Source organism: Salvelinus fontinalis, chromosome 22, assembly GCF_029448725.1.
Source record: "Salvelinus fontinalis isolate EN_2023a chromosome 22, ASM2944872v1, whole genome shotgun sequence".
NCBI lineage: Eukaryota > Metazoa > Chordata > Actinopteri > Salmoniformes > Salmonidae > Salvelinus > Salvelinus fontinalis.
Window position 1 is genome coordinate 4,312,209 of NC_074686.1, and position 20,368 is coordinate 4,332,576.

Genomic DNA, 20,368 nt, shown 5'->3' on the forward strand with positions numbered 1-20,368 from the left:
CTTCCATTCAGCCACAAGAGGATTAGTGAGGTCGGGCACTGAGGTCAGGCACTGATGTTGGGCGATTAGGCATGGCTCGCTGTCAGCGTTCCAATCAATCAAATTTCAATCAAATGTATTTATTGATAAAGCCCTTTTTACATCAGCTGATGTCACAAAGAGTTATACAGAAACCCAGTCTAAAACCCCAAACAGCAAGAAATGCAGATGTAGAAGTACGGTGGCTGTGAAAAACTCCCTAGAAAGACAGGAACCTAGGAAGAAACCTAGAGAGGAACCAGGCTTTGGGGGTGGCCAGTCCTCTACTGGCTGTGCCGGGTGGAGATTATAACAGTACCAAGATGTTCAAACGTTCATAGATGACCAGCAGGGTCAAATAATAATAATCACAGTGGTTGTAGAGTGTGCAACAGGTCAGCACCTCAGGAGTAAATGTCAGTTGGCTTTTCATAGCCGATCATTCAGAGTTAGAGACAGCAGGTGCGGTAGAGTGAGAGAGTCGAAAACAGCAGGTCCGGGACAAGGTAGCACGTCCCGTGAACAGGTCAGGGTTCCATAGCCGCGGACAGAATAGTTGAAACTGGAGCAGCAGCATGACCAGGTGGACTGGGGACAGCAAGGAGTCATCAGGCCAGGTAGTCCTGAGGCATGGTCCTAGGGATGGTCCTAGGGCTCAGGTCCTCCGAGAGAAGAGAGAGAGAAAGAGAGAGAATTAGAGGGAGCATACTTAAATTCACACAGGACACCGGATAAGACAGGAGAAATACTCCAGATATAACATACTGATCCAAGCCCCCCGACACAAACTATTGCAGCATAGTTACGGGAGTCTGAAACAGGAGAGGTCGGGAGACACTGTGGCCCTGTCCGACTATGTTGGGCGATTAGGCATGGCTCGCTGGCAGGATATAACCCCACCCACTTTGCCAAGCACAGCCCCCACACCACTAGAGGGATATCTTCAACTACCAACTTACTACCCTGAGACAAGGTCGAGTATAGCCCACGAAGATCTCCCCCACGGCACGAACCCGAGGGAGATGCAAACCCGAACAGGAAGATCACTTCAGAGACTCAACCCACTCAAGTGACGCACCCCTCCTAGGGACGGCATGGAAGAGAACCAGTAAAGCCAGTGACTCAGCCCCTGTAATAGGGTTAGAGGCAGAGAATCCCAGTGGAGAGAGGGGCACCGGCCAGGCAGAGACAGCAGGGTTGGTCCGTTGCTCCAGTGCCTTTCCGTTCACCTTCACACCCCTGGGCCAGACTACACTTAATCATAGGACCTACTGAAGAGATGAGTCTTCAATAAAGACTTAAAGGTCGAGACCGAGTCTGTGTCTCTCAGGCAGACCATTCCATAAATGGAGTTCTATATGAGAAAGCCCTGCCTCCAGCTGTTTGCTTAGAAATTCTAGGGACAATAAGGAGGCCTGCGTCTTGCGACCGTAGTGTACGTGTAGGTATGTACGGCAGGACCAAATCGGAAAGATAGATGGGAGCAACACCCATGTAATGCTTTGTGGGTTATCAGTAAAACCTTGAAATCCGCCCTAGCCTTAACAGGAAGCCAGTGTAGAGAGGCTAGCACTGGAGCAATATGATCACATTTTTGGGTTCTAGTTAAGATTCTAGCAGCCGTGTTTAGCACTAACTGAAGTTTATTTAGTGCTTTATCTAGGTAGCCGGAAAGTAGAGCATTGCAGTATTCTAATCTAAACTCAGCAAAAAAAGAAACGTCCTTTTGTCAGGACCCTGTCTTTTTAAAGATAATTCGTAAAAATCCATATAACTTCATAGATCTTCAATGGAAAGTAAACAATGTTTACCAAGCTTGTTCAATGAACCATAAACAATTAATGAACATGCAACTGTGGAATGGTCGTTAAGAGACTAACAGCTTACAGACGGTAGGAAATTAAGGTCACTGTTATGGAAACTTAGGACACTAAGGAGGACTTTCTACTGACTCTAAAAACACCAGAAGAAAGATTCCCAGGTTCCCTCCTCATCTGTGTGAAGGTGCCTTGGGAATGCTGCAAGGAGGCATGAGGACTGCAGATATGGCCAGGGCAATAAATTGCAATGTCTGTACTGTGAGACACCTAAGACAGTGCTACAGGCAGACAGGACGGACTGCTGATGGTCCTCACATTGTCAGACCACGTGTAACAACACCTGCACAGGATCGGAACATCCGAACATCACACCTGCGGGACAGGTACAGGATGGCAACAACAACTGCACGAGTTACACCTGGAACGCACAATCCCTCCATCAGTGCTCAGACTGTCCGCAATAGGCTGAGAGAGGATGGACTGAGGGCTTGTAGGCCTGTTGTAAGGCAGGTCCTCACCAGACATCCCCGGCAACAACGTCGCCTATGGGCAAAAACCCACTGTCGCTGGACCAGACAGGACTGGCAAAAAGTGCTCTTCACTGACGAGTTGCGGTTTTGTCTCACCAGGGGTGATGGTCGGATTCGCGTTTATCGTCGAAGGAATGAGCGTTACACCGAGGCCTGTACTCTGGAGCGGGATCGATTTGGAGGTGGAGGGTGCGTCATGGTCTGGGGCGGTGTGTCACAGCATCATCGGACTGAGCTTGTTGTCATTGCAGGCAATCTCAACAATGTGTGTTAAAGGGAAGACATCCTCCTCCCTCATGTGGTACCCTTCCTGCAGGCTCATCCTGAAATGACCCTCCAGCATGACAATGCCACCAGCCATACTGCTCGTTCTGTGCGTAATTTCCTGCAAGACATGAATGTCAGTGTTCTGCCATGGCCAGCGAAGAGCCCGGATCTCAATCCCATTGAGCACGTCTGGGACCTGTTGGATCGGAGGGTGAGGACTTGGGCCATTCCCCCAGAAATGTCCTGGAACTTGCAGGTGCCTTGGTGGAAGAGTGGGGTAACATCTCACAGCAAGAACTGGCAAATCTGATGCAGTCCATGAGGAGGAAATGCACTGTAGTACTTAATGCAGCTGGTGGCCACACCTGAATATAAACGCAGTTGACAGTGAGAGGATGTTTCTTCTTTTGCTGAGTTTAGAGGTGAAAAAAGCATGGATATATTTTTCTGCATCGTTTTTGGACAGAAAGTTTCTGATTTTTGCAATGTTACGTAGATGGAAAATTCATCCCAAAGATGTTCAATGGAGTTGAGTTCAAGGCTCAGTGCAGGCCAGTCAAGTTCTTCCACACCAATCTCGTCAAACCATTTCTGTTTGAACCTTGCTTTGTGCACGGGGGCATTGTCATGCTGAAACAGGAAAGGGGCTTCTCCAAACTGTTGCCACAAAGTTGGAAGCACAGAATCGTCTTGAATGTCATTGTACTGTGCATTCGGAAAGTATTCAGAGTCCTCTGAATACTTATGTAAGGTATTTCATTTTGACATTTCTTATAAATTTGCAACAATTTCTAAAAACCTGTTTTTGCTTTGTCATTATGGGGTATTGTGTGTAGACTGATGAGGGGGGAAAACAATTATTATTCTGTTTTAGAATAAGGCTGTAACTTAACAAAATGTGGAAAAAGTCAAGAGGTCTGAATACTTTCCGAATTCGCTGTATACTGCAGTGTTAAGATTTCCCTTCGATGGAACTAAGGGGCCCAGCCTGAACCATGAAAAACAGCCCCAGACCATTATTCCTCCTCCACAAAACTTTATAGTTGGCACTATGCATTCGGGCAGGCAGCGTTCTCCTGGCATCCGCCAAACCCATATTAGTCCGTCAGACTGCCAGATGGTGAAGCGTGATTCATCCCTCCAGACGAGGTATTTCTACTGCTCCAGAGTCCAATGGCGGGAGCTTTACACCACTCCAGCCGACACTTGGCATTGCGCATGGTGATCTTAGGCTTGTGTGCGGCTGCTGGTCCATGGAAACCTATTTCCTGAAGCTCCCGACGAACAGTTATTGTGCTGACACTGCTTCCTGAGGCTATTTGGAACTCAGTAGTGTGTGTTGCAACCAAGGACAGACATTGTTTGCGCGCTACGCGCTTCAGCACTCGGCGGTCCCTTTCTGTGAGCTTGTGTGGCCTACCACTTCGCAGCTGAGCTGTTTCATGCTCCTAGACATTTCCACTTCACAATAGCAGCATTTACAGTTGACCTGGGCAGCTCAGGCAGGGCAGAAATGTGATGAACTGACTTGTTGGAAAAGTGGCATCCTATTACATTGCCACATTGAAAGTCACTGAGCTCTTCAGTAAGGCCATTATACTGCTAATGTTTGTCTATGGAGATTGCGTGAATGTGTGCTCGATTCTATACATCTGTCAGCAACAGGTATGGCTTACAAAGCTGAATCCACTCATTTGAAGGGGTGTCTCCATACTTTTTACCATGTAGTGTATATTTCACCTGGAAGGATCATTTCTGATCCTTGCCTGCAGTAGTAGGGAAAGCTACAGTAGTACATTATGACTTTTCTGGGCCAACTAATCAACTCCAAGCCCACCGCGTCTGTTGATAGAGCAGATATGAGTCCAATTAAATTATTCAAAAAAAATCGTCCTCTTTTGGCATTTGGCACCCGATTTCTATACACAACTCTGCTACTCATTATTCCCATATGTCTGAAGAATTTCAGACTAAACATCGAAAAAAACATATTGAAACTCTCATACCATGTGAGGTTTTCATCCTCAATATAACTCAATAAAGGATGGAAATGATTTCTCCCCAAATGGGAGATGCTGGGAGTATTTGGTTATTTGTTTAGCAGAAGGGCACAGAGAGTCTTTGATTCTATAATGGATATACTGGTCATACTGGGATTACCATCATGTGGAATTCCGTCCACTCCAGGGTGACTCAGTGTTTCCCGTGGGGAGGCAGGAAAGAGAGTTGGGTGTGGCAGGTAGCAGATATAAGCATTTCAACGAGTCCCACCATTGGCTATACCTTTTTTTGGGATGAGAGGAATCTGACTTCGTCCTAAATGGCACCCTATTCCCTATGTAGTTCACTACTTAGGCCCATAGGCACAACCTGATTATCCTTTTGTTTACGGTTGGATGACTTGATGAAGTGGAAGGAAGCAGGAATCTCTATAGATTCTCATAAAGGCGAATTGATGTTTCCGTGTGGTGTGTGTGTGAGTCACATCATGAGTACCAACATAGAAGTGTGGTTCCCCCACTACAGAGAAGGGAGAGGGATGGTAAGGCCTACATTTTTCCTCTCTCCACCCTTTCCTTCAAAAAGGCCTGAAAGTGATATTAGAACCACTGACAGTGTTCCACCACCGGCCAAACATGGAAAGTGTCACATTGGTAATAAAGCAATCTTTCTTGTTCCAATAAGGCGTGTGTCCTAAAGTGTCCTTTTTATAACTAAAAGCAACCACTACTCCATGGATCATCCATTTTTTATTTGGTTATTGTTTTATTTTTGGTGGTTGAGAGGGGTTTGGGTTATGCATTGTATTTCTAGCAAGGCAATACGTTCATTATTTAACACTGCATGGAACAAACACAGTGTGCAATGCACATGTAGTATTGAGCATTGCGTAACAGCAACAAAACACTTAAGTGAACACAGCTCCACCATTTATCTGAAGTTACCTCAGTGTTGTTGAAGCTTCCTGTAGACGCAGTAGTTATCATCTCGCTCTCCAGAGGGAATTAGACTGCTGAGAGATTCTCAAGGCTGTACCTGTGACTCGTAGCTTTATCTTCCAACTTCGTTTAAAGGGGAATTCGCTGCAGGAATTCACTGCACCTTATTAAATGCTGTGCCCCATGGATGTTTTTACTCTCACATCTTGGATTCTGCAACCGGGAACATACAGCTGTTTGGGGTGTTTTCACAGCCGCAAACCGCAATAGATTTCATATGCATTTTGCATCTGACTGTTGGTTATTGAGGTTGAAAACGTGAGTCATCTTAAGCCTGGATCAAGTCACGTTGCTTATTGATAACAGGTTTCCCTGCCTTTGAACTTGAAATCAATGCATTATGATTATACCAAAGCACGCAGAGTTCTCCTCCGTTATGTTCCCTTTATCCACAGACCATAACCCTTTTTGCCAGCCTTTTTCCCAGTCCACCACACCTTGAACCATCTATAACACTGTTATTCAGTCCTGGGGACCTACAAGGTGTGCAAACTTTTGTTCAAGGTCAGTTCTAACACACCTGATTCAAATAATTAACTAATCATCAAATGAGTTAAATCAGTTCCAGGCTGTATCACAACAGGCCGTGATTGGGAGTCCCATAAGGCGGTGCACAATTGGCCCAGCATCGTCTGAGTTAAGGTTTGGCCGGGGTAGGCCGTCATTGTAAATATGAATTTGTTCTTAACTGACTTGCCTAGTTAAATAAAGGTTAAACAACAAAAAAATAAAGATGTGCTAGTACTACTAGAATTGAACAAAAGCCTGTATACCCTATGGATCCTCAGGACCATGATTAAAGAACACTTCCTGCCTCACCAATACCCCCCCCCCCCCCAGATCTCCGACATCCAGGTGAATGGCCAGTCAGACGACATGACGGCCAAGGAGAAGCTGCTGCTGTGGTCCCAGCGCATGGTGGAGGGATACCACGGGATGCGCTGTGACAACTTCACCACCAGCTGGAGGGACGGCAAGCTCTTCAACGCCGTCGTACACAAACACAGGTGAGATGCATCCTTGAAGGAGTAGTGTTGAGGCGATCTGACTGGGACTTGAGTACATTGTGAGTGTCACAGGGGGAGGTTGTGCCAGGGGGGATACATGGACATCCAAGAACACATTTTTGAAGCTATGCCTAACCGCTTTGTGATTCCATGCGATTGCCTGGACCTGCTATATTATACGTCCTTGGGACATAGTGAACCCCTGTGCTCCTTGTAAGGCTCCACCTACATGTTACATTTGACATGTATTACTGTGCATACAAAGACAGGAATGTGAAATTCATATTCACTGTCACACTGCAGAAAGGCGGACCTCTTCAGATAGTTATGCAATCAGTCGGTCAGTCAAAGTCAAACATTACTTCTCATTATCTTATCTGGAAGCAGTTTCATTGATGAAAACATTTTATTTGCTGTAGCAAAGCATGTCCAGGTATGCATTCAAGCACATAGCAATAATACACTGAGTGTACAAAACATTATGAACACCTGCTCTTTCCGTGATATAGACTGACCAGGTGAAAGCTATTATCCCTTTTTGATGTCACTTGTTAAATCCATGTGTAGATGAAGGGTAGGAGACGGGTTAAAGAAGGAATTTTAAGCCTTGAGACAATTGAGACATGGATTGTGTCTGTGTGCCATTCAGAGGGTGAGCGGGCAAGACAAAATATTTACGTGCCTTTGAACGGGTTATGGTAGTAGGTGCCAGGCGCACCGGTTCGTGTCAAGAACTGCAATGCTGTTGGGTTTTTCACGCTCAACAGTTTCCCGTGTGTATCAAGAATGGTCCACCACCCAAAGGACATCCAGCCAACTTGGCACAACTGTGGGAGGCATTGGAGTCAACATGGGCCAGCATCCCTGTGGAACCCTTTCGACACCTTGTGTAATCCATGGCCCGATTAATTGAGGCTGTTCTGAGGGTAAAAGGGGTGCAACTCAATATTAGCACGGTGTTCTTAATATTTTGTACACTCAGTGTATTTAATAATGATGATAACAGATTGAATTTGTATAGCGCTTTTTATTACAGCAAGAATCTCAAAGTCTCCCTTAAAACAACAAAACCAAGCATTTCAGTTAGCCTGTTGACAGTTCTGGGTGGAAGATCTTCCTCAGTCATCCATAGAGGCAGGGGCAAGTCCAACAGGTCACACATGAATGCCTGTGTAAAAAAGAATAGCATAAGAGGTCAGGATAGATTTTTACAACAGACTTTTCATGTTTGCACGTACTGTATAAACACACCCTGTAGGCTCACACATACACACACACACACACACGACTCAGGAGAAAGGCACAGGTGGTGGCGAGGCAGCTTTGAGGTAGTATTTAGTTGCATGGAAAGAGAGAGGATTGTGACTGAGGGATTGTGTCCCATGAGTTTGAAAATAAGACGCCCACAGGGGCTGTGCTTTTAAGTCTCGGCAGAAAGCAGCACAGCTCAGGTACGCCCAGGTGTCTCAGGTGTGTCTGCCATACACACTCCACACAGACCAAGAGCAAGACAGAAACACACTGCAGAACGACAAATCAACAAAGTAGTCTGGGCTCACACACAACAAATTGAATTTGGGGAAAAGCATGAGAAAGTCATCTCTCAAATCTATGACCGTCGACGCTCAAGGCTTGCACGTTATCTAGCTGTGGAAAGCGGATGCTAAATCAAAGGCAATGTGGATACATGAGACACTGAACTGAAAAAGGACTGGAAAGCTTGAACGATCGTTGTGTTTTGGGGAGTGACTGCCGCTACAGTATGAACGTCTATTTAATTGTATCTGGAGGGTGAGAATGCATCATGCACCTTGTAAAATCTTAAAAACATCAGTCCCAGTCTCATTCGCGGATGGATTTGTAAGACTGTAAGGAAAAACTGCAAGAAGAGAGTTTTGAGGACACCCACACACACCCTTACCATGATGCACAGTCTGAAGAAGAAGTTCCGCTCCTCCAAGAGACGGTTGAACAGCACCTCCAGCAGCACCTAGGGCTCCGTCAGTGACCTGGAGGACCGGGTGGTCATGCTGTGTGAGGACATCCCAGCTGAGAGCAGCTTCTTTGACTCGGGTCAGGGGTCCCAGAGCCCGGGGAAGTCCTCCTCCAGCCGAGGCTCCCAGAATGGGGAGCAGGAGTCTGGGTCAGGGTCAGAACCTCGCATAGTGCACCTGAACAGGGACAGACACTCCTACAGACAATGTGGTATGGCGCACCAGCCCACTGGCCATGGAGACTACAATGTGCAAAGAGTTGTGAAAGGGTATGGAGGGTTTATGTGATTTTTTTCATTAAGGTGGTGGTTGGGATTCACTTTGATAGCCGTTTCCTTTTTTTTCTACTTCTAGACATTAGTTCATTTCTAATAGGGATTACAACAATTTATGCAATTTATGCCTTTTTATAATTTAAAACCATGCCAGACTAAATCCCTTGGCAAATATGAGGTGACCTGTGCTCATTCCAAGCAGTCGAAGCTTGTATCAGCATGTTATTTGACTGCAATTACTTTTATTGGCAGTGTACATGGAATTACTTGCATGTTTTGTGCATGAAACGTTGGGGGAATTTCTAAGTTACTGGTTGGTAGGAGCTCTTGTTTTTTCCTGCCCTCCTCCTGTCTGTATTCACATTCCTCTGAGAGAGGCATGTCGATCAGGATCTAATGTAGGCGATTCCATCATGATTAAACTGCCTTCAACAGGGTTCCCCAATTTATTTTTTTCTTCTTCATTGTTGGACATAAAAGACTAAAAACACCAGGAAATCAAGTGTTTTTAATTTTGGAAGTCTGTTCACAAGTTTTCACATGCATAATAGAGAGACACGTGATCATATACATATGTCAGCAATGTTTGAAATGGTTATGTTTTAGTCTAAATATTATATCTGTTTGAGTTTCTTGCGGTCAATTTGCAGTCTACAAATTATTATCTGCATCAACAAAAAAAGGGTTTTAGAAAATGAACTCTTATTTAATGGTTTTACCTAAATGTTTCGGGGGTTGCAAAGATGAATATAATACATCCATTTGCACTCTATTCTATAAGAAAATACAGTATCTGAGATTCAATTTCATTTTTTATTTATTTTACCGTTATTTTACCAGGTAAGTTGACTGAGAACACGTTCTCATTTGCAGCAACGACCTGGGGAATAGTTACAGGGGAAAGGAGGGGGATGAATGAGCCAATTGTAAGCTGGGGATGATTAGGTGGCCATGATGGTTTAAGGGCCAGATTGGGAATTTTAGCCAGGACACCGGGGTTAACACCCCTACTCTTACGATAAGTGCCATGGGATCTTTAATGACCTCAGAGAGTCAGGACACCCGTTTAACGTCCCATCCGAAAGACGGCACCCTACACAGGGCAGTGTCCCCAATCACTGCCCTGGGGCATTGGGATATTTTTTAGACCAGAGGAAAGAGTGCCTCCTACTGGCCCTCCAACACCACTTCCAGCAGCATCTGGTCTCCCATCCAGGGACTGACCAGGACCAACCCTGCTTAGCTTCAGAAGCAAGCCGGCAGTTGTATGCAGGGTGGTATGCTGCTGGGCTTCATAGTTTGAACAGTCTTCTCTATGTTCTGTCCCCAGGCCTACTCTGATTGACATGAGTAAGGTGTACCGACAGACACCTGTAGAAAACCTGGAGCAGGCCTTCAGTGTGGCAGAGAGAGACCTGGGAGTCACGCGGCTGCTCGACCCAGAAGGTAACGTGCGAGTATTGTTTTCTCCATTACTGTCAATACTATTTGCAGATATCTGTATTTGTATGAATACTTTCATTTAGCTTATAAAGAAAATCTGTTTTTAACTGATGCTCATTGTCTCCCCTCTATTAAGATGTGGATGTGCCACACCCAGACGAGAAGTCCATCATCACATACGTGTCCTCCCTGTATGACGTCATGCCCCGTGTACCTGACGTCCAGGATGGGGTGAAAGCCAATGTGAGTGTTGTCTTCTTGGAACCGTATAGGTCATCAACACTAAGGGGCTTCTTCCTGGTCTCACCTATGAGGTCACATCTTCCCAAACTTTAAGAAGTCTTTGACGCTCCAGAGGGAATTTCCCCTTATGTACAGGTATAGGATCAGCTTCCCCTCCCCCAATTCTAACATTGACCAATAGTGGGGGAAATGCAAAACTGAACCAAGATCTGCATCTAGAGGGAACTTCACCCAACACCATTTTTGACCAGTGGAGTGATTTTTAATGCACTGGTATGGAGACTCACGGATTTGTTTTATATTGAACAAAACATATAAATGCAACATGTAACAATTTCAATGATTTTTTTGTTACAGTTCCTAGAAGGAAATCAGTCAATTGTAATAAATTCATTAAGCCCTAATCTATGGTTGGGCATAAGCCCACCCACTTGGGAGCCAGGTCCACCCACTGGGGGCCAGGCCCAGCTAATGAACATTCAATTCTCTGGCAACAGCTCTGTTGGACATTCCTGCAGTCAGCATGCCAATTGCAGGATCCCTCAAAACTTGAGACATCTGTGGCATTGTGTTGTGTGACTAAACTGCACATTTTAGAGTGGCCTTCTATTGTCCCCAGAACAAAGTGCACCTGTGTAATGATCATGTTGTTTAATTAGCTTCTTGATTTGCCACATCTGTCAGGTGGATGGATTATCTTGGCAAAAGAGAAATGCTCAGTAACAGGGATGTAAACACATTTGTGCACAACATTTGAGAGAAATTAGCTTTTTGTGCATATGGAAAACTTCTGGTACCAACACTTTAAAGGTTGCGTTTATATTTTTGTCCAATATAGTTTCATTAAACTTTTCTCTAATGAACCTTCTCCTGTCTCCTGTGTGTCCCCCAGGAGCTGGAGCTGCGCTGGCAGGAATACTATGAGCTAGTGACCCTGCTTTTGCAGTGGATCAGACACCACATCATCGTGTTTGAGGAGAGGAAGTTCCCTACCAGCTATGAGGAGATTGAGGTAAGTCTCCTCACCTATTGGGGAAATCTTTTGCTTGATACATAAGTGAATATTTTAATTGTCTGTTTATTTAATTGTTTATAATAATTGTCTTAGAGACTTGATACTGTATATGTCAAAAGCTATGTTCAGTTGTAACAGTGAATTAAACATTATTTTTTTCATGTTGGGGTGACTGTGGAGTAGCAGTTATGGAAGTGGTACTAGCCTCCATAATACCTTACGTCTCGCTTGATGAGGAAATACTGTTTGTCTCTGATTTCTGAAAATTGTCTTGAGGGATGTGATGAAACAAGAACTATGTTCACTTGTCATGTTGAATTAATTCAGCAACATTTTAAATATTCAGGTTCTTTGGCGCCAGTTTCTGAAGTTCAAGGAGACAGAGCTGCCTGCAAAGGAAGCTGACAAGAATCGATCCAAACATGTCTACAAGTCATTTGAGGTTAGTAAATAATCCTCTAAAAAGAGAAGAAGCCGAAACACCCAGAGTGAATAGTGATATCAACTAACTGTATCAAATAGATGCTGACCATTTTTTTTGAAAGTTTTTCCTGACTGCCTGTCTGTGTCTGTCCTTGCAGGGTGCAGTTCAGGTGGGTCATGTCAAGGTGCCCCCTGGATACCACCCTATTGATGTGGAGAAGGAGTGGGGTCGTCTGCATGTAGCCATATTGGAGAGAGAGCGTCTTCTAAGGACAGAATTTGAGAGGTGGGTCAGCCATTATACAGACATACAAAACTGTGTCGGACTGTGGTGTTTGAGATTATATCTTCATCTTTGAGATGAGGCTGAAATCTGTTAAGTGTTTTTTGTTCGATGCAGTTTTGAAGAGAAATTCTCGATTTAGGGACTCTGTCACACAGTGTTTTTGTTGTTTCAGTTGTTAAAGCAAACTCAATGTTTACTAGAAGTAATAAATGAAACATTGGAGAAAGTAGCCAGAGGCGTCTGTAACTATGCGGCTGCTGTGACTATGTGGATTAATAACCCGTTTGGTAGATGTGAGAAGACATTGTGAGATAAAGATAGCTGGACAACGCGACCATGACTCACTGAAAGATCCATGCACTGCCGTTGCCATGGCAACACATTCAAAACCTTTCAATAATGTGATTATTTGCTGTCCTAAGCAAGTTATTATAGGACCATCCTTTCCAAATCACAAGCAGGGCGTATGTAGTTTTTTGGTAAGGCTTGGTCTCTCATCACAAGACTTCCAGTCTTGAAGTAAGCAGTCAGGGCAGCGGTCGGAGAAGCTACTGTGGTCTGTGAGTCACGCAAACAGCCAACCACACAACACCTTATCGCACTACAACATCCTGCGGACTGTCATCAGATCTACTGGGGAGGACAAGCTGTCAGTGAATCCATCATGGCCTTTGCCAGTCAGAGCTATGGTTTAGAGTATTTATTTCGCAAGAAGATCGAGAAGGAGTGAGTGTTACCGTGCCTAAATAACGTTTCTGGGAAGATTGTTAGATGTTTGCTGTAATTTGCAGAAGTTTTTTTTTTCTCCAGATATTATATTGAAGCTATTGAAAGGAATTCATACCCACATAATGTTTTTATTGTTATTATTTATTTATATTATTATATCTTTATTCAACCAGTTTGTCCCATTTGAGGTCAAAATACTTGTTTCACAAGGGATCTGGCCAAGGGGCCAGTGTTGTCTTTGAGTAGAGTACTGCCAGTCATGATTTACAGTACCATCATTGAGTTAAATCGTTACCTCATTAGACAATACCTCAGCCAAGAGCCGAGTTATGATAGACTGTGGAACGTGTCTCAACTGATGTGTTGACCTTTGACCCTCAGGCTGGAGCGGCTGCAGAGGGTTGTCAGTAAGGTCCAGATGGAGTCTGGGGTGTGTGAGGAGCAGCTCAACCAGGTTGAGGGCCTGCTACAGATGGTGAGTCTCACACCCTGCTGGGGCAGTCTATACTAGTCTATACTAGCCAATATAGACTGTATAATGTACAGTCTGTGGCCCTACAGATTTGTAACCACAAGCCCATGCTAGACTGAGTCTAGTCAATGATACAGCGAATGAATAACCCGCAGATTGGATGTGTTCTGATGTTCAAAGGCATTCTCAGGCTGATGGACTGATGTCTACTGATGCTGTATCCAAGATGGAACACATGGAGTCACGGTGTTTATACTGTGTCTATGTTCTAGGATGTCCGTTTGCTGAGCTCAGGAAAGCCCGCTATGCACACAGCAGAGGTAGAGACAGACCTGGACAAGGCCGAGGGCATGATCCGCTACCTCTTCAACGACGTGCAGCTGCTGAAGGACGGACGCCACCTACAAGCTGAACAGATGTACCGCAGGTCAGGACAACCCCTGAGTAAAACCTCTTCAGCGCCACGTCAGTACTGTGTTATTGTGAGGCCTTGTGCGACACGCGACGACACCTAAGCCTCTTACTGTATTGTAACTATTATATTATCACTATGTCTTTACATCTTTATGACAACTTGGCTTGTTGTCGTTGAACAAGTCATCATTGTTCCTGCTGTTTTACCTCCAGAGTGTACCGTCTCCACGAGCGGCTGGTGAACCTGCGCAGTGAGTACAACCTGCGCCTGAAGTCCGGGGTAAACATCACCCAGATACCCATGTCCCAGATGCAAACCCTTCAGCAGGCACCCATGAGGGTGCGTCCCGAGCTGGACGAGGTGACCCTGCGCTACATCCTGGACCTGCTGGCCTGGGTTGAGGAGAACCAGAGGCGGGTGGACCAGGGAGAATGGGGCTCGGACCTGCCCACCGTGGAGTCCCAGCTGGGCAGCCACCGCGGCCTTCACCAGTCAGTGGAGGAGTTCCATGCTAAGATTGGCAGGGCAAAAGCAGACGAGGTACGTTGGGAAAAACTACCTGGGATTGGAATTGGACTGATTCAGTCATACGATGGTCATTCCATTGATCCTCTTTGGTTAATGCTCAAAGTAGTCTGTCTGTTTATTTTTCTAACCCTGCTTCTTCTCTAATCTTTAGTCTCTTTTCTATTCCCCTTCAGAGTCAGCTCTCCCCTGTCACCAAAGGTGCCTACAGAGACAACTTATCCAAGCTAGAATTGCATTATGGCAAGCTTCTGGTATGTTCTGGACTCGAGATATTAACGTACAACTACAACTTTTCAACTGTCTGACATTTATCTAATGTGTCTTCTCCAATCTCATTTATATTCTTTTCTCCTCAAGAGTTCTTCCAAGGCTCGTCTGCGCAGCCTGGACGGGCTTCATGCCTTTGTCACTGCAGCCACCAAGGAGTTGATGTGGCTGAATGAAAAGGAAGAGGAGGAGGTGAACTATGACTGGAGCGAACGCAACACCAACATGACAGCCAAGAAAGACAACTACTCGGTATGGCTGAAAGTTCAACTTCAATTAAATACGACGAGAGCTAAGCATAATACGCTATCTTGTAGAGTAAAGTAAAGAGCTATTGCGCTTTACAGAACAGCAGAATGCCATCTTTAATTAGCTTTTGATCAGATTCTGTTTCATAAAATAAAAAAATGTATTTGTATTTATTAAGAATCCCCATTAGCTGCTTCCAAGGCAGCAGCTACTCTTCCTGGGGTCCGAACACATAAAACAAAAGATAAAACAGTACATCATATAACATTATTACACCACTACATATCTACAATACAAAATGTATAATACCACCATACAGCACTATTACAATGTGTGTGTGTAGAATGCGTGTGCTAGCGTATGTGTGTGTCTATTCCTGTGTGTGTGTGTATCTCTTCACAGTCCCGCTGTGTATATTTATCTGTTTTTTTCAATCTGATTCTACTGCTTGCATCAGTTACCTGATGTAGTCATGGCTCTATATAGTACTGTGCGCCTCCCATAGTCTGTTCTTGACTTGGGGATTGTGAAGAGACCTCTGGTGGCATGTCTCGTGGTGTATACCTGGGTGTCCGAGCTGTGTGCTAGTAGTTTAAGCAGACAGCTCGGTGCATTCAGCATGTCAACACTTCTTACACACCAAGTAGTGATGAAGTCAATCTCTCCTCCACTTTGAGCCATGAGAGATGTACATGCATGTTATTAACGTTAGCTCTCCGTTTACATTTAAGGGCCAGCCGTGCTGCCCTGTTCTGAGCCAATTGTAAATCTCTGACGTCGCTCTTTGTGGCACCTGACCACACGACTGAACAGTAGTCCAGGTGTGATTAAACTAGGGCATGTAGGACATGCCTTGTTGATAGTGTTGTGAAGAAGGCAGAGCAGCGTATTATTATGAACAGACTTCTCCCCATCTTAGCAACTGTTGTATCAATATGTTTTGACCATGACCGTTTACAATCCAGGGTTACTACAAGCAGTTTAGCCATCTCAACTTGCTCAATTTCCACATTATTTATTACAATATTTAGTTCAGGTTTAGGGTTTAATGAATGATATGTCCCAAATACAATGCTTTTAGGTTTTGAAATATTTAGGACTAATTTATTCCTTGCCACCCATTCTGAAACTAACTGCAGCTCTTTGTTAAGTATTGCAGTCATTTCACTCGCTGTAGTAGCTGACGTGTATAGTGTTGAGTCATCTGCAGACATAGACACAAGCCAGTGGCATGTCATTAGTAAAGATGGAAAAAGTAAGGGGCCTAAACAGCTACCCTGGGGAATTCCTGATTCTACCTGGATTATGTTTATGTTTGAGAGGATTCCATTAAAGATCACCCTCTGTGTTCTGTTAGACAGGAAACTCTTTATCCACAATATAGCAGGGGGTGTAAAGCCATAACACGTGCATTTTTCCAGCAAGAGCTATAATCAATAATGTCAAAAGCTGTGCTGAAGTCTAACAAAACAGCTCCCACAATATTTGTATCATCAATTTCTTTCAGCCAATCATCAGTCATTTGTGTAAGTGCCGTGATTGTTGAATGTCCTTCCCTATAAGCATGTTGAAAGTCTGTTGTCAATTTGTTTACTGTAAAATAGCATTGTATCTGGTCAAACACAGTTTTTTCAAGAAGTTTACTAAGGGTTGGTATCAGGCGGATTGGTTAGCTATTTGAGCCAGTAAAGGGGGCTGTGCTATTCTTCGGTAGCGGAATGACTTTTGCTTCCCTCCAGGCCTGAGGGCACACTTTCTAGTAGGCTTAGATTGAAGATATGGCAACTAGGAGTAGCAATATCGTCCACTATTATCCTCAGTAATTTTCCATCCAAGTTGTCAGACCCTAGTGGCTTGTCAATGTTTATAGACAACAATACTTTTTCACCTCTTCCAAACTCACTATACGGAATTCAAAATGACAATGCTTGTCTTCCATAATTTGATCAGTTATACTTGGATGTGTAGTGTCAGCGTTTGTTGCTGGCACGTCATGCCTAAGTTTGCTAATCTTGCCAATGATAAAATGATTAAAGTAATTACTTTATTATGATTAGGGATGCACTTGCATATCTAGTAATATCCCCCCTCTTGCCATAAGTCCTGTGTTTTCTTTGGTTCATTTCAGGGGTTGATGAAAGAGCTGGAGCACAGGGAGAAGAGGGTCAACAGTGTCCAGGTCCAAGGAGATAAACTGCTGAAGGAGGGACACCCTGCCAAGACGACTGTAGAGGTGAGAAAAAATACATGTATATCACCAGGAATTCAGCTAAAATTATTTAGTAAATATGTTCCCAAGTATTCCCATGAATAAAAATAAAGATTTGTGATTGTGTCTCAATGTAATAAAGGTATGAAATGATCATGTTATCTTCAAATACAATCTCTTTTTGGGTTTACTTGTGTTCAATTTACAGTGTTCAAATTATTCAAATTATGTTCCGGCCCTCTGACCATAGCCTCAGACAAAAATCATCCCGCGGCTAAATCTAGTGGCCTACCCCTGCATTACAGTATCTATTTAACAGGGATTTGTCTTTCATGTCTAAAAGCAGAGGACATGAGGATAGGTGGGTTGTTAAAGCGCTTTTTTTAAAGAGGCCAATGGTTGTCTTTACACCAATCTCTCTCTCTCCAACAAAGGCCTTCACAGCAGCACTGCAGACCCAGTGGAGCTGGATCCTGCAGCTTTGCTGTTGCGTCGAGTCCCACCTCAAAGAGAACACTGCCTACTTCCAAGTATGCCAACTCATATATCCCCCTCAGATGGTCCAATGAGCATAAAAACACTTCTTAAAATATCCTATCTTTAAAATCGTTTGTGCTCCTCCTTTTCTACCCATTGTAGTTTTTCTCTGACGTGAAAGAGGCAGAGGAGAAGATGAAAAAGATGCAGATGACAATGAAGAAGAAATACACATGCAACCGTAACATCACTGTGACAAGACTCGAGGACTTGTTACAGGACGCAGCTGTAGGTTGACTTCTACTTGAAGAAGTGAATGGGGAAATTCAGCAACTCTACTTCAGTGACATTACAATAGCAACAGCACCTGTCATTGTTTGTTTCATTCAATACAATGTGATATTTCCTATAGGATGAGAAGGAGCAACTGAAAGAGTTTAAGACCCATTTGGATGGGCTGAACCGGAGGGCCAAGACCATTGTCCAGCTAAAGCCACGTAACCCAGCAACACCAGTCAAGGGCAAATTGCCTGTCCAGGCCGTCTGCGACTTCAAACAGATGGAGGTGAGGAGATATTAATGTTCATGTGACCAGCTTTCCATTGGAGAAGCAAACACTCTTAGGCTACTACTTAGTACACTCCATCTCAAATACTTCTAGTAAGTTGTACTTAAAGTCAATGAGAAGTCATTATTACTTAAAATGTTTGTGATACTGACTCAGAACTAAATTAGAAGTCACATCAACTCAGTTTTTTTTTAAGATATGATAACAAATGAACTTTTCCCAGCATGCTCTACTGCAGATTGATTTAAATATACGCTACCGTTCAAAAGTTTGGGGTCACTTAGAAATGTCCTTGTTTTTGACAGAAAAGCTCATTTTTAGTCCATTCAAATAGCATCAAATTGATCAGAAATACAGTGTAGACATTGTTAATGTTGTAAATGACTATTGTAGCTGGAAACGGCTGATTTTTAATGGAATATCTACATAGGCGTACAGAGGCCCATTATCCATAACCATCACTCCTGTGTTCCAATGGCATGTTGTGTTAGCTAATCCAATTTTATAATTTTAAAAGGCTGATTGATCATTAGAAAAGCCTTTTTGCAAGTATGTTAGCGCAGCTGAAAACTGTTGTCCTGATTAAAGAAGCAATAAAACTGTCCTTCTTTAGACTAGTTGAGTATCTGGAGCATCAGCATTCGTGGGTTCGATTACAGGCTCAAAATGGCCAGAAACAAAGACCTTTCTTCTGAAACTTGTCAGTCTATTCTTGTTCTGAGAAATGAAGGCTATTCCATGTGAGAAATTGCCAAGAAACTGAAGATCTGGTACAACGCTGTGTACTACTCCCTTCACAGAACAGCTCAAACTGGCCCTAACCAGAATATAAAGAGGAGTGTGAGGCCCCGGTGCAAAACTGAGCAAGAGGACAAGTGCATTACAGTGTCCAGTTTGAGAAACAGACGCCTCACAAGTCCTCAACTGGCAGCGTTAACAGTGAGGAGGCGACTCCGGGATGCTGGCCTTCTAGGCAGAGTTCCTGTCCAGTGTCTGTGTTCTTTTTCCCATCTTAAACTTTTTATTTTTATTGTCCAGTCTGAGATATTGCTTTTTCTTTGCAACTCTGCCTAGAAGGCCAGCATCCCGGAGTCGCCTCTTCACTGTTGATGTTGAGACTGGTGTTTTGCGGGTACTATTTAATGAAGCTGCCAGTTGAGGACTTGTGAGGCATCTATTTCTCAAACTAGACACTCTAATGTACTTGTCCTCTTGCTCAGTTGTGCACCGGGGCCTCACACTCCTCTAGGAACTCACTTGGTGAAGGACACAGGACTGAAATTAATAAATTCAACAACCATGTCTCTGTCACATAAAAAATACGGTCATGGGTGGTAACTCTACAATTCAATTGAAGAGCCAAGGCACATGGGAAATGATTAGAGGTGCTGGCTTAGTGGGGGGGTTTAAATTTAAGTGTACCTTACTTTAAAAAACTGCATTTGTATTACTAATATGAAGGTAGTACTGCTCACTTCAGCTATTTAAGTTTCTTGACTTTTTGAGGTGATCGGTTTCCTCAACATGTTTGAGCAGCCAGGACTTATCCGGTTCTAAGCACATTCTATCAGAATCAGTGGAAATGTAGTGTTTATTCAAAGCATACACTGAGTGTGCAAAACATTTCTCTTTTCATGACACAGACTGACCAGGTGACTGGTAAAAGCTATGATCCCTTACCGATGTTACCTTTTAAATGCACTTCAATCAGCGTAGATGAATGGGAGGAGACAGGTTAAAAAATATATTTGTAAGCCTTGAGACAAAGTTTTGTACACTCAGCGTAGACACTTAGAAGTAGAAAAGCAGTAGTATATATTTTTTTTTCTCTATTTATCTTATTAGTCATGCTTGAAGGCTTGTCATTGTACTGTATCTGACCAGTTCTAATGTGGGCGTCCATATTTTGTACCTCTTTCCAGCTCACAGTTCACAGAGGGGAGGAGTGTGCACTGCTGGACAACTCTCAGCCGTACAAGTGGAAGGTGCAGAACCCCAAAGGCAGCAAGGCCACCGTGCCCTCCATCTGTTTCCTGGTTCCTCCCACCAATAAGGACGCAGTGAGCGGCGTCTCAGGGTGAGGCGACCAATCATCTCCTTACCATAAACAACATGCCTAAAGCCTTTGATTCAG

General features: G+C 44.0%; 1 protein-coding gene across 13 annotated transcripts in view; it reads left to right on the plus strand.

Annotated features, from left to right (window-relative positions):
* The window catches only part of LOC129819581 (plectin-like), a 181,250-nt gene that overhangs the window by 137,577 nt on the left and 23,305 nt on the right, over positions 1-20,368 (plus strand). For all 13 annotated transcript variants that reach the window (XM_055875942.1, XM_055875943.1, XM_055875944.1 and 10 more), the window contains 16 exons: positions 6,475-6,641; positions 10,241-10,356; positions 10,490-10,596; positions 11,489-11,608; positions 11,958-12,053; positions 12,193-12,320; positions 13,431-13,524; positions 13,794-13,948; positions 14,149-14,476; positions 14,638-14,715; positions 14,822-14,983; positions 17,109-17,213; positions 17,624-17,719; positions 17,829-17,954; positions 18,079-18,231; positions 20,157-20,311. In XM_055875942.1, the coding sequence (XP_055731917.1) occupies positions 6,475-6,641; positions 10,241-10,356; positions 10,490-10,596; positions 11,489-11,608; positions 11,958-12,053; positions 12,193-12,320; positions 13,431-13,524; positions 13,794-13,948; positions 14,149-14,476; positions 14,638-14,715; positions 14,822-14,983; positions 17,109-17,213; positions 17,624-17,719; positions 17,829-17,954; positions 18,079-18,231; positions 20,157-20,311 (2,186 nt within the window). The remainder of the gene's footprint in view (positions 1-6,474; positions 6,642-10,240; positions 10,357-10,489; positions 10,597-11,488; positions 11,609-11,957; positions 12,054-12,192; positions 12,321-13,430; positions 13,525-13,793; positions 13,949-14,148; positions 14,477-14,637; positions 14,716-14,821; positions 14,984-17,108; positions 17,214-17,623; positions 17,720-17,828; positions 17,955-18,078; positions 18,232-20,156; positions 20,312-20,368) is intronic.